The following is a 14,336-nucleotide window of genomic DNA, read 5'->3' on the forward strand; positions in this document are numbered from 1 at the left end:
AGCAGATTTGAAGCAGCACGTTCTGTGAGGAACATCCAGGGGCTGAGGCTGGGCTATGAGCTCCCATAGCAGCTCCTCCAGCTGCCAAGGATGCTCCACATTCCCTGCGTGCTCCCGAGTGCAGGTGTCCTTAGGTGGGCTCTGCCACCTCAGGGGGTTTATGGGACCAGCCAGGGTCCCTTGTCCTCACCCTGAGTGTCCCCTCAGAGGGGTTGTTCACAGGGGTGGTCAGAGGGGTCATCAGCCCTTACATCCCATGTCTCCCACCCCTGCTGGTGTTATCACACAGCACATCCCCAGGCACTGCTTTCCTTGGCTCCCAGGACATTGTGGCTGATGGCAGCTCTGGGGCACAGCCTGAGCCACCAGCCTTCACTGGGGTGTGATAGTGCCCAGAGAAGCTGTGGCTGCCCCATTCCTGGAAGCGTCCAAGGCCAGGTTGGACAGGGCTTGGAGAAACCTGGGACAGTGGAAAGTATTCCTGGCCACAGCAGGGGGTGGGATGAGACAATCCCTTCCCACCCAAGCCATTCCATGATTCCCTGATTTGTCCCTCCCGTTTGTGCTCATCCCCACAAACAGCGGAGCCAGGAAGCCCTGCTGGGCACTGGGCTGTTCCCTCCAGGCTGCAGCCAAAGCCCCTGGACAGTTCAACAATAAACGGCAGCAGATGGTTTATGCTGTGAATTACAGCAAACTGGATTGCAAAGGCAGCACACACGGGAAACAAATGAAAGCATTAACACACCGGGCTGGCCAGTGCAGGCGTGGGGAGGGAGGGGGATTTGCAGATGGGCTGGGAATGGGTAGGAAAGGGAGCCTGTTCCTGTCAGAAAATTTTTAGAGGGGAAGGGTCTTGTCCCTGACCATGCAGGGGTGGTGAGCACAAGGGAAGACACGCAGCGAGGTCTGGAGCCAAGAGCAAGCATGCTGTGGCCACTCTGTCTGCAGCTGCTTTAATTCTGATCCACAGCTTGTTTGGGTGTGCTCAGCTCTGCCTTTTCCACCCTCCTGGAAAGGGCCCACAAATTTGCGCATCTTGCCTTGGCTGAATTTCTGTGTAATGCAGAAGGAACACAGCTCTGTTTAGCCACCAATGGACTGTGTTGAGAGCCTGGCTTCACTCACAGGCAGAGATGTGGGAGGAGGGACCATACTTTGCATTTCAGGGCTGATGTGGATTTGTACAAGAGGAAACCGACTCTGGAGGCAGCTCCTGCTCCCTCTGCATCCCAGCCATCCATGAGAACACAGTGGTGGAGACATCTGGCTACGGAAGGAGGGTTCAGCTTCAGGGCAGCAACCTGGTAAGCTGAAAAGTGCTCCTGGGCAATCCAGCCCGGGGCTCCCAAGTCCTTTGTCCTCTATTTGCCTCAGATTCCCTGGTGTAAAACATAGAGGGTAGCATTGGAGGAGGGCTGGGAGGAGTAGCTGAGCCTGAGAGATATTCCCATAGGAACATACATGCTGGGGGATGCCATAGCTGGGCTTGCCTTTGGCTGCCAAGGCCAAATGTGGCTTCGGAGACAGCAAAGTTGAAATGATCTTATCTCTGGGTGAAAATCATCAGGGGGAGGACAGGGTGGCTCATGGCCTGGGCACAAGAGTCTTGGGGGTTCATCAGTGAAGTCAAGCACCTGAAAGGTGAGGGGGCCAAATGGTGCAAAGGGTCTGCTGTCATGGTAACAGCATTCAGGGTTATAAATTCAGAAACTGGGCTCATTTTATCCCATATAATCTTTAGAGGTGGCTGAGAGTCATGAGGCATTGCCCTGCAGACTGTGACAGGCTCTGCCTGTGCTTTGACCCTCTGCTCCCACCTCATCTCAGCTGAAAAAGTCACCTCTTGGATGCTGCCATGCCCTGGGACCCTCACCTGCTGTAGGGCTGGGTGCTGTACAGAGACAGAATCCTGGGGTTTCATTCCAGATGTGAAAAAAGCAAACAAAACCCTGCTGTTCATGGAGCCGATATAGAGGGGAGTTACTCCGGCCCTGCACCTACTCAGCACCTCACACCTCCTCATTCCCACTCCTGAGGTGGCACCAGGGATGCTCTCCTGTGCTGAGCTATCGTCACAGGATCTGCAGCATCTCCTGGGCGGGAACCGTTCCCAGTTTGCTTCCCCTTCGTTCCCTCCTCCTTCCCACCCTCCCGGCTGAACGCACATCTGGGAGCGTCTTCCCCAAACACATCCATCACATCTGTTTTCCAGCGGGAAACAGAACATCTGGAGAACCTGCTGGTTGGGAGCCTCCCGAGACTCTCGGGGGGCTGAGCCGGGGGGCTCGGGAGCTGCTGGCACCACAACCCCCCCGGCCCCGCCGAGGCACAGCCACGTCCAGGCTCAGCCCAGACTGCAGCTGGGGGTCTCGGATCGCAGCCCCCTGTCCCTGCCCTGCCGTGGGGCTCCATGGGTGACTCACGGCTCCCAGCGCTTTTCCCCGAGAGCCCTGCAGGGAAGGGAAGCTCTGAGACAGACAGAGGAGAGAGGAGAGATGCTGCAGCCCCTCCGCTGCCTCTCCCCGAGTCTCGCCCTGCCTGGGTTTTGCTCGGAGCTGTCGTGAGAAGTGGGTTCATGCCGCTGCTTTCTCATCTGCCAGTGTGTGCGCACGGAGCTGAGGGGCAATCCTCCCCCCTCCCATTTTTCTTTCATTTTTCAGCCTTTCCTTTTATTTTTTTGCCTTTCCTTTTCCCTCCCCCTTTTCGTCTCCTATTTCTCCCGTTGAATTAGCTGCCCACTTTTCCCATGCAAATAACATCGGCAGCACAGCCTGGGTTTCCGGGGTGGTTATTTTCTGCCCCAAATGGAGAGATGGGGAAGAAGAGAGATGCCTAAATCCTGCAGCCCGGAGCTCGGGGAGTATCCCCCGGTCGGGCTGAAGACATCCGGGAAGCAGCAGCCTCGGCTTTCCGCACTAGTTAACAGCCTGCGAGCTACCGCCACTTGTTTCAGGCTCGCTCGCTTATTCTCAGCTCCCCTCGGCGCGCGTGTGCCTCTGTGTGTGTGCAGGGGGAGGACTTTATTGCCATTGGCTCAGCTTTCGCTGCCCACCCACATCTCTTCCACATCACCTTGGTGTCTCCCTAAATAAAACCAGCCCTCCTTATCGCACGGAGGAAATCAAGAGCGAGAGTTTGAATGGATTTTTTTATAAATATTTACCCTGACGAAGCTACTGCTGAGCTCGTGGGATAAGCTCGCAGCAGCTGGTCTCACTCTGCTTCCTTCACCTGCCCCTAAAAGCATTTAATTAATTTGGAGAGGAGAGGGGAGAGATCCGAATCCCAGTTCTGGCTCCAGACTGACCCAAAAAGCAGGACCAGGATTTAACTGAACTATGGATCTGAAGGACAGCACCAGTGAGGGCAGCATGGGCAGCCTACAGCCTTCCAGCATCCAGATTTTTGCCAACACCACCACACTGCACGGGATCCGTCACGTCTTTGTCTATGGGCCAGTGACCATCCGGCGCCTTCTCTGGACCTTGGCCTTTGTGGGCTCGCTGGGTCTCCTCCTGGTGGAGAGCTCGGACAGGATGGCTTTTTACTTCTCCTACCAGCACGTGACCAAAGTGGACGAGGTGGTGGCGAACAGCCTGGTGTTCCCCGCTGTCACCATCTGTAACCTCAACGAGTTCCGCTTCTCCCGGCTCACCACCAATGACCTGTACCACGCTGGGGAGCTCCTGGCTCTGCTGGACGTCAACCTGCAGATCCCCAACCCTCACCTAGCTGACCCTGCTGTCTTAGCCATCCTCCAAGAAAAGGCCAACTTTAAGCAGTATAAACCCAAAGTTTTCAGCATGCAGGAGTTCTTGGCACGGGTTGGCCACGACCTGAAGGATATGATGCTGTACTGCAAGTTCAGAGGCCAGGAGTGCAACTACAAGGACTTCAAAACTGTGAGTATGAGCAGACACTCTGCTTTTCTCTTCTCTGGGTGTGTGGACTGTGGTGGTGCAGGACCAGGACAGCCCTGGAGGTCACTGGCCAAGCCCTGTGGGCCTGGTGTGATGAGGCAGTGGCTGCCAGGCTCTGGCGTGGCAGAGGAAGAGCAGGAGGAAGCCTGTTGAGCTGAAGTTTGTTTGTTGGAGTCCTAATGGGGGTTTTGTGGGGCCTGACCTGCAAGGGGCTTGCAGCAGGTTCACCCTTCATCCTGCATAAGGCCCATGGCTCCCAGGTGGCTGCTCGGGGTCAGATGGGTCCTGCTGAGCATCACAGCGGGCCTGGGGGTCTCTTGCCATGGCGGAGACCGTGGCATGGTGGATGTCAGGCAGCTGAAGGAAGCAGAAAGGGCTGGACAGAGCCAGCAAGAAGGGCAGGTGCTCGGAAGTGGTCTGAGCAGCATCCAGCTGTATTCCTCCAGGTGTTTGCAGCTTTGCTTGAATTGTGGAAGGGGAAATTTTTCTGCCTGTTCCTTGTGTTCACGGCTCATAAATCCTGGTTTGCTGCGGAGTGTGGGCAGCACCTGGGTACCTGCCTGGTGCTGTGTCCTTTCATTGCTGTGTTACAGGAAAGGGGGGAAAATAGGGAGAGGAAAAGCAAGGAGGCTGAGCTCTGATCCCAGTCTGCTCGGAGATGGGGGAGGTGAAGTGAGCTGGGTACTTGAGCATCCTGAGGGAAACAGCTGCTGCTCAGTTTCCAGCTTCTGGCTGGCACCCCGCTGGCAGTGCAGGCTGGCCTGGGTGCTGTGGTGGTAAATGTGTCAGCATAAAATAAAAATAACATGGAGGTTGTCTGGATGAAGTGATGCCCCTGTGTGCTTCTGGGGCAGGTGAGGGGGCTGGGCAGGGACTGCACAGGGGGCTGAGCCCCATCCTGGCCGAGCTGGGGGGTGCTGGGGTCTGGGCTAAGTCCCACTGTGCTCTCAGGCCATGCTGGGCAGTGCCTTGGCTCTGTTATCCTGGATGGTACAGGTTTCAGGTGGTTGTTTCTTGTGAGTGCTGCTGCTTGTTCTGCTCACTACAGTGTGTCCTACGGAGAGCAGGTCCTGGCAGGGTTTGTGATTGTTTGGTTCATCGGCAGGATCTTGGTCTGGTTTTGGGAGAAGGGAATATTTTTTGTCTCTGCTGTTTTTGGATGTCCCAGTAAATGAACCCAACTTACTCCAGCTCTGAAGTCATTGCCATCCCCTGGACAGTGCTCTCTTTAAACCTCTGAGCAGGAACATAGAATTTTATGCGTCATTTATTGCCTGTGCATAACTCTGATGCTGTGCCCATTTTAAACTGGATATCCAGGCAAACCATTCCCTTGTTTCTGCTCGCTGGGCAGGTCTGGACAGGGGTTTGGCCATCCAAGTTGTAGGAAGGCATCAACCAAGTCCCAAGGAGAGGAGCTTGCTAAAGAAAAGCCATATGTGAGCAAGTCTGGAAAATGGGATAAAAACGGAGAAACAGATGCAAAAGTCTAAGGGACAGAAGAGTTGGGGAGTGAGGTCAATTCCCAGGAGGATGGACAGATGTCCCTTGACTGTAGCAAAGTGTGGGGAACAGGAGGTATTCTGCCTGTGGAGTTGCCAATAATGAAATAAGAAACAGGCAAAAGCAAAAACCTCAAAGCTGGGGGAGCAACCAGTACTTTCAAAACACCTACAGGGCTTGAAAAAGGACTTTAAAAAGCAGGTCCTGTTCTCCAAGAAGACAGGAGCTCTTGGCAGTCCCCCTGGGACCCAGCAGGGTCTCACCCCTGGCTATTGAGTTTTTGAAGTAATTGCCTCTGAAACAATGATTTTTTAAAATTTTTTTCTTTTTTTTATGGGGGATTCCTTAGTTTCCAGAAAGACAAACATTCCCTGTCTGCCAAAAAAATGCTCTGCTAAAACAGGTCAGGGCCAGCTAGAAAGAGACAGGATATTATGGACTGACAGTGCTTGTCCTTGTCAAAGTGAGAGATTCAGCACAATACTTCAGCTTGTTCTATAAAGCAGCTCCTACCTGAGCCAGAAGACAACATTGTCTCTTACAGAGGCAGGGGTTCAGTCTCACTGACTCCAGATAATCCCCCAGGTTATGGAAATCTGGGAAGCAGCACTCAACAGGGACACAACAACCCTGTTTTCCTTCCAGATTTTACCTCTCGGAGATAAAAGGCAGTAAAAAGTGTCTGTTTGAAGGATGAGTAGGTGTTTCCACAGGGAGAATGCTGTACAGGTCTGTGAGCTGCCTCCAGGCTGAATCAGAACCTCACGTCCTGGATGAATTTTGCATTTAATCACCACCAACCTGTTGCAGCTGCTCATGGGCTCAGTGATACCCCATCCATCCTGCTGCAGCACCCGTTGGAGGAGAGGCATCACAGAAGCCTGATTGTTTCCTGAAGGGAAACAAGGTGTAAATCCCAGGGCAGTTCTGCAATACGTCAGCAGGGTGAAGAAGTATAAGGTTTTTCTCTACACTCCCCAAATCCCAGCAGCTGGGAGCAGAGGAGGCAGGAGCTCTGCAGCAGGAGGCTGCACCAAACAGGAGCTCTGCAATAAGGTACTGCTGGAGGAGTCAGTGCTGTGCTGCTTCTGGTCAGCTCTGCCTTCCGCTGCAGGGGGAGTTGTGTGCAGGGTGGCCCTGGATAAAGCCATGGTGCTGCTGCTGCATGGGGAGCAGGAGCTGGAATGGCAGCATCTTGGCACTTTGAAAACATGACTTTACCCTCCTTCCTCCTCCACTGCCCTGTTTAAATCCTTTGTCACTGCTTTTTTAACAGGATTTGAGCTGTGCTTTCCCTACGCTTCCTGTTCTTTCTCCCCCAAACCCTTTCAGACAAAATTTCCCACATTAAGCTCTGCTCACAGGAGTGAATCCCCACAGCTTTTCTGCAGAGATACCCCAAAGGGAATAGCCAGGTCTTAGCAGGATGTGCTGATCCTGTGCTGGCATTGCTACATACAGAACAGCAGAGCAGATAATGCAGAGCTCTGATGTAGGCAAAGCAGCGAAAATTGACAGAACACACTTTAGCAAAGCCATTCCCTTGGAGTATTTGGAGGAGGAAAGCCTGATAACAGCAGCAGTTGAGGAAATCCCCTCTTTGTTTTCTGCATTGCTCCTCCCAGGAGGTCCTGATTGGAAATGACCTGGCAGATGGCATTTTCCTGGAGGAGCTGTGCTCCTGCTGCTTGATTGACATCAAGGTCTTCCCATCCCACTGCTGCTGAGCAAAACTGGGACTCATCAGCGCTCACCACACCACTGTGATGCTCTGGGAGTTTCTATGGTTGTGTGGAGCAAAGCTGCTTTCCTGGGGCTGCTGGTGTGGCTTCTGGTCCTTTGCTGCTCCAGTCTGGGGTGAGCTGGGCAGTGCAGGGGAGCCTTGCAGGAGGATTTTGTGTGTGGCCAGCAAATGTGGGCAACAGGGAGAAAACCTCTGAAAACCCTTCCAACCCATGGGGCAAACATGGAGTGAGGCATGGGATGGGATACAGGGATACAGGGATACAGGGATACAGGGATACAGGGATACAGGGATACAGGGATACAGGGATACAGGGATACAGGGATACAGGGATACTGGGATGGGATGGGATACAGGGATGGGATACAGGGATGGGATACAGGGATGGGATACAGGGATGGGATGCGATACAGGGATGGGATGCGATACAGGGATGGGATACAGGGATGGGATAGGAGTAGATACTGGGAATGTGACCAGCAGGGGAATGGGATACCTCAGTCCCTCCTTGCTGAGAATACTCCCCAGCAGCCCAGCCCTGCCCAGCACAGCCCAGCTGTGGCTCTGGGGGTGTTCTGGATGTCTGGGGTAGGAATATGTTCCTCTGCCAGGTCATTTGCTAAATGCAATGTTGGGCTGTGCTTCCTCACACATCCAATCATTCCAGGTAACACAAACTCTTCCCTTGTGCCTGCTCTGCCTCATCAGGTGTCTATTTATTGCCAGTGGCCATGACAATTGAAGGATAGAACTCATTTATTTTCAATACACATTCTTCTGACAGACAGGGTCCACATAATGGAGCATATCTCATGTGAATATTGCTATTTTAAGACACAAGTTTCTGTCAATCTATCTCGCTTCCTCTATACATATTTTTTCTGCCATTCTTTCTAGTGTATACATCAGGCCAATGTTTAGTGGACAGCTTTGGCTTTTCAGACTAACTAGTCATTTCTCATCTCCTGTTGTACAGCTTCCACTTTCTTCAAGAAAAAAAGTCAGGATAGTGGGTACTTGACTCAGAAAAACGTTACTTTATATTTAACAATTTTTCTGGAGAGTCATGACTTTTTCCAACGTTTGCTCCAGAATCTGAGATGCCATAATGAGATGTGCCATAATGAGATGTGCAATAATGACATGTGCAATTCAGTGATAACTTTTACAGAAACAGGCTGTTCTTCCAGTAGGAAATCAGGTCTCTATGCAGACTTTCCAGTCTGCACTGGAATATCTCAGTTTTCCAGATCTGTTGAGGGTCTGGGTGTGCGCACAGGCACAGAGGGAGTGCAGGGTTATCATTTTGCTGCTGGTGGTGTCTTGTTGGGTGTCTAAAGGAGGTGGATTGCTCCTGGCTCATGCATCTGGCAAACCCTACCCTTGGGAAATGCAGACCCTCCTTCCATCCCATGCTTTTCTGGACTAAATTTCTCTGTCCCGTAAGGATTTATTAGTGTGGTAGCTCCCTGTGGCACTGATGTGGTTTGTATTTCCTTTATTTATTGAAAGAATGGTTGGATAATGCTTTAAATTTCACAGGAAGTTTCATGGGTGGATGCCAGTTGGTATGAATGCTCATGAAAAACCATTCCTGTGTTGGACTGGTTAACAGAGTTAAAATCTAATGAAGGCTGTGGAACTTAGTGGGGCTTTTTCATGGCAAACCCAGTTGTAAATCCTTTAATTCTGAAAGTATGAACACTGGGTGCAACAACTCTATAGGAGAGAAACTGCAGAAATGAGCTGCAGGTTGTTAACTTGGGACATTGGAGCTCCACATTTGGGGTGCTGATCTGACTGAAGACCTGAGCAGCACAGTGACAACGTCCTGCTTAATGATCTTTGAAAAGCGCTGTGTTTGGATGTGGTTTGAGCTGTTTCTTAGCTAGGCACACTGCCCTCCCTCACTGGGGCTTTGGGATGGGGAATAAACAAGTGGGAAATGTCAGGAGCAGGACAGCCAAAGTGTTAGAGCCAGCTGGCCAGCAGGAGGGGCTGAGTGAGGAGGGAGAGGAGGCACAGGGAGGGCCCTGGAGAGCAAGGACAAAGAAATGGTGTAAGAGCAGTTGTGAGCTCAGCCTTCCCTCGCTGGAGCAGCTGGCACTTGGTCTAGAGGAGAGCAAGAACCACTCCTGAGTGATTCCCATTCATCAGAGTTATTCATCAGGAGGCCAAGCGAGAGCTCCTCTGTCCCCTCAACACCCCACCTACCCAGGGATTTGCACTCCAAACAGCAGCTGGAGTGAAATGCAAAACTGCCCTTGGAATGGGGAAGAACTGCTGAGCAAGGGGGTTGTCACTGGAGTTCCAAGGATGGAGGAGATGTTTAAGGACTGCCAGGCTTTATCAGAATTGTCCTGGGAGTTGTGTGAGGCTTTCCTTAGTATTGGAAATACCTCTGAGTGAGGCTTCTTGCACCTTAGCTCCTGTCTCCTAGACAGGCACTGAGAACCAAAGTGCCCAAAGCTGTGGAGAGCCAAGGTTGTGAACAACAGAGAACAAATCTGATAAATGTTTTCCAGCCACCACATCCTGGTGCCTCCTTCGCCCATGGCTCTCTGTGACTAACAGTTCATGTCACAGGGTCTCCCTGACAGCTGGCCTTGGATGAGTTCTCCTGGGCACAGCTTTCTGGCTGCAGTAGGTGGAAGGTGAAACCATGGGAAGATTTCAGATGTACTTGTGCTCCTACTACAGGAACCAGAATTAATCTAGTCGTGTCCAAAGCTAGAAGTGAAGGCCAGGAAAGACAAGGAATATATAAAAAACCCAGCCTGGTTTCCAGCTGGAGAGGTAAAGTGGAAAGACATATCTTGTCCTGATCTTCCATGCCCCTCATGCAAGTGTCCCTTGGAGTCTTCTTGGCCGATAATAAACAACCTCCCAGATGTCCCCTCTTGAGGAATCTTTGTGCTTATCTGACCAAGTGCAGTGACGCCCTGTGAAAAATCATGGTGTGACTGCTGTGGGTTCAATTCAAACCCTCCTTGAGAGGTTCTAACCACCATGTCCATGATCCCCTTGGACAGAAATGGGTAAAAATCTAAACCAGTGGTCATGAAGTGAAACAGGAGAAATTCTCACTTGATTAAAGAAGAAAACAGGTCTGACTTCAGTGAGGATCTCTGGCTGCTTGAGGTCCCTTCCAAGCTGAGTTATGTTATAATTCTATAACAAAAAGCACATGCAGACCTGCTGGGTCTTATAGTCCTTTTACTCCTTTTGGAGTTTCTCAATTTTTCATAGAAACACAGAGCCCTGGAATGTTTTGGGTTGGAAGGGACCTTAAAATCATCCAGCCCCACTCGCTGCCATGGGCAGGGACACCTTGCAATATCCCAGGCTGCTCCAAGCCCTGTCCAACCTGGACTTGGACACCTCCAGGGATCCAGGGGCAGCCACAGCTTCTCTGGACACCCTCTACCAGAGCCTCAGCACCTTCACAGGGAAGCATGTTTTCCTAATATCCAATCCAAACCTACTCTCCTTCAGTTTAAAGCCATTCCCCCTTGTTCTGTCCCTCCAAGTCCTTATCCAAAGCCCCTCTCCATCTCTCTTGGACCCCTTTAGGCACCGGAAGACACTCTAAAGGAGCTCAGTCTCCTAGGAACTTCTCTTCTCCAGTCTGAACAGCCTTGCAGGACCTTGCACTTGGCCTCGATGGACTTCGTGAGGGTCAGACATTCCCACCTCTCCAGCCTGTCCAGGTCCCTCTGGATCCCATCCCTTCCCTCCAGTGTGTCACACAGCTTGGTGTCATCAAGCTTGCTGAGGGTGCCCTTGATGCCATTGCTTGTGTCACCAACAGAGACAGGAACCACAGCTCCAACCCTGAAGCGCTCTGCCTGTCTCTGACCTGCTCTTGTGCTCAGTCCACCCTGAGCCTTCCTGAGAAATGAAAGCCAGTTTGGGAAGATGATCACCTTCTCTGTGAACCCTGTGCACAAGTTCAAGATTGCATCATTGACCTAAGGACAAAAATTGCCCTAAAATGCAGAGTTGCTGACAGCTCTGTCTGCACCGAGCACTGAGGCATTCACAGTTCTGATTCCATAATGAGCGTGCCACAGTTTCTCTGAGCAAATTCCTGTCTTTTCCCATTTCCTGAAACCATCCCTATTTGCTTTAGAAGCAGACAGTGGAGATTCCCTGAAAAAAAAAAAACCCTCAAATTCATCACTCAGGTCCTGCTGACAGAAAATGTGCCTGGCAGCTCCCGAGGAGCGACAGGACGGGGAGGTCATATGAGGCATCTCCATCTCCTCTGGCAGGGTCTGGAGTCCCTCCTGTGCCTTCCCAAAGGCATTTGTCACGGGGATTTATGCCTGGAGTGCCAGCCAGGCTCAGCTTGGCCATGCAGCAGAGTTCTGCATGCATTGGGGTGGTCAGTGAGGGCAATAAAGGTGATAAGGTATCGTGATGAGGTGGGTGTGAGCAGAGTGATTGTGCTGCTGCCACAGCTACACCAGCTCTACATGGGACTCAAAAATACAAAAAACGTTTTGCCTATTGGGCTGATGAGACCCTGCAGTGTTCCATAGGAAGAGCTCTTTGGGAAAACAGATCCATGGAAAACTCTTCCTTACAAAGTGATCACAGCTATGAGAGAGCTAGGAGTGGGGAGGACTCAGATCTTCCCAAGGGAGGAAATTGTGATACGTAGCTAAATGTGAAGGTTGTGAAAGTCAATGTCTAGTTTGCCACCTGAATCTGCTGAGAGGTTATGATGAAAAGCCTTAAACAGGTTGACTTATTGAGGGATGAGTGCAATTGAATGGTCCTCTAGAACTTGTTGGGACTTCCTGACCTGTGGAAATCTGTGAGGAACCTCTCACACAGCACAAGCTCAACAAGTTAAGAGGGAAAATGAGGCAGATGAGGTGGTCATGTCTGACTCCATGTGCCATGGATTAATGTATGAGACCTGCACCAGGAAAACAAAATCACCCCTTGGAGGTAAAGGAGACTGAGAGTCATTTCAGCACATTGACACCAGTGTGCTCAAGGCCATCAAGAACCAATTTCCACCCAGCCATGAATATTTACAACCAAGCAAATGCCATTACTTGAAGAAAAGCTGAATTGTTTTGATCGTTTGTTGCTGTTGTGCTGTTGAAGGAAGGATTTAGCCTGGGTGTTAAGGCAAGGAGCATGAAGTGAAGGAGTGAAGGGTAATGGAAAATGCACATGTATTTGCTCAGGGTGAGACAGATGAAAAGAGCTTTAATCTGCACTTGGATTTCCACAGAGGAGCCCATCCAGGGGAACAGGGCCAGCAGGGATTTTCATGTGCTCAGTTGTCTGCTCCTGTCAGAGAAGCCAGTTCTGCTCCGTGATTTCCTCAGAGACTGAAATTTGAAAAGAAAATCAGAAGTAAAAAGACTGAGTCAAGTTCCATCTGCTCCTCAGGTGCTTCCCCACATCGGTCTGACCTTGCAGAGAAGGAGATTCCAGGCTCTTGTCTCATGCCAGGTCTGTGGGCTTCCCTTTCAGTCAGTCCAAAGGTTGTCCAGATCTCACTTCCAGTGTGAGTTTGTTGAGAATTAGAGTTTTTCCTGAGGGAAATCAATAGTTCTGAGTCTGTCCTCCTTGCCTATATGAAAAAAAATCCCAAACCAAAACCCAAAACCCCCAAACCAAACCACTGGAGGACCAAAAATTTTAAAAATTTTAGTGGGACCAAGTTTTAGCTACTCCATAAAACTGAGTCTTTATGATGCTGTTTCAATGGTGATGAAGACTGATATAAAAATGTAATATGAAGATGGGCATGAAATTAAAATAATTTAAAATAATTTAAAATTATTTTGCATTTTTTAAGTTTTTGACATTATTGGAAGAAGAAAATCAAAGCAGCCTATTTGGAAAATTTTTGGTTTCCCATTCCATCCGTGTTTTCCAGGCTCTCTGAAATCCCATGCTCATGCAGTGGAGGAGTCATGCAAGGACTTCACTTTATGAAAGGGGCTGAATCCCATAACAGTGATTCAAACTGTTGGTTCACCTGAAGGTTTGAGGGACATTAATCTTAGGCCAGGAGAAGAGAATAAATAAACCCCAGCGAATGCTCCCTGGTGATTTAGCTGTGTTACTGAGAGGGGTAATTTAAGGGCTCCGTGACAGGAGATTTCTCCCCATTGAGTAAAAAATGATGAGCTGGAGGTCTGGAACAGTGGGAGGAGAGGAGAGGAGAGGAGAGGAGAGGAGAGGAGAGGAGAGGAGAGGAGAGGAGAGGAGAGGAGAGGAGAGGAGAGGAGAGGAGAGGAGAGGAGAGGAGAGGATTCATGTGGGGTTGCTCAATGACAGCCCAGCAAACATCGCTGCAGTTGCCATAGGCAGGACTAAATTAATTGCAGAGGAGAATTAATGACCAGTGAGAGGAATTAACAGAAGCTTAACCCTTGTTTATCTAAACTTCCAACACCACACTCCTCTGCTCCCTGGCACTGAAACAGACGGTGAGTGCTGAAACATCCAGGAAAGCCTTGTATTCCTTCCAGTGCCTCCTTCAAGGCTTTGGAAGAGCAGCTTGTGGCTCTGGCATGTATGAAGTGATGTCAGCAGAGCTGTGAACTCCTCAGCAGTTCTCCAGTGAAGGAGGAACCTGTGAAAGCTGAACCAAGATGTCAGAGAGGTATCAGTTCGACCTCGATGGAGGATGGAATTACGTTTTGGGAGATGGGAGGGACTCAACCATCTGGAATGGGATGGTTTAGCTGAAGGGGACCTTGAGTGGGAGCTGACATTCACCACCAGATTTCTTGGTGTTTCTGTGAACATGTGAACCAGAATTCTGCTCAGGACTGCAGTTTCTGTTCATCACAGTGATATCTTTCTCTGGATATACTGGTGGGGTTAGGGTTAGGGTTGGAGATAAGTATCTCACAGAACATAACAGGTATCCTCTTCTGCTCAGGAGCTGTTGGTGGGTTACAGCAGTCACACAATCCTGATATATTAATTTTTTCTTTGAAGCATTTAATGTCTGGGTATTCTTCCTTTTTTTTTTTTTTTTTAATGAAAAGAAGAAAGTTTTCCCCAAAAGGCTTTGTGAAAACTGCTGCTGTGGTTATTTCTCAAACAATGTTTCCATCTAAACCAGTCTTTATGTAAAAGATGGGAACAGTGTCATGGGTAGCATGACGAGGGTGTGGAGATCATGC

At 50.3% G+C, this 14,336-nt stretch overlaps 1 protein-coding gene across 3 annotated transcripts in view; it reads left to right on the top strand.

Annotated features, from left to right (window-relative positions):
- The first annotated feature begins 826 nt into the window (after positions 1–826).
- The window catches only part of LOC146426384 (acid-sensing ion channel 2), a 377,298-nt gene continuing 363,788 nt past the window's right edge, over positions 827–14,336 (top strand). Inside the window, exon 1 of one of the 3 annotated variants that reach the window (XM_085083351.1) lies at positions 827–3,905. In XM_085083351.1, the coding sequence (XP_084939477.1) occupies positions 3,342–3,905 (564 nt within the window). In that variant the 5' untranslated portion in view covers positions 827–3,341. The remainder of the gene's footprint in view (positions 3,906–14,336) is intronic. The other 2 variants (XM_085083350.1, XM_085083349.1) reach the window with 2 other exon arrangements.

The sequence above is a fragment of the Lichenostomus cassidix genome, chromosome 27 (assembly GCF_008360975.1).
Source record: "Lichenostomus cassidix isolate B80296 chromosome 27, HeHo_3.0, whole genome shotgun sequence".
Taxonomy (NCBI): Eukaryota; Metazoa; Chordata; class Aves; order Passeriformes; family Meliphagidae; genus Lichenostomus; species Lichenostomus cassidix.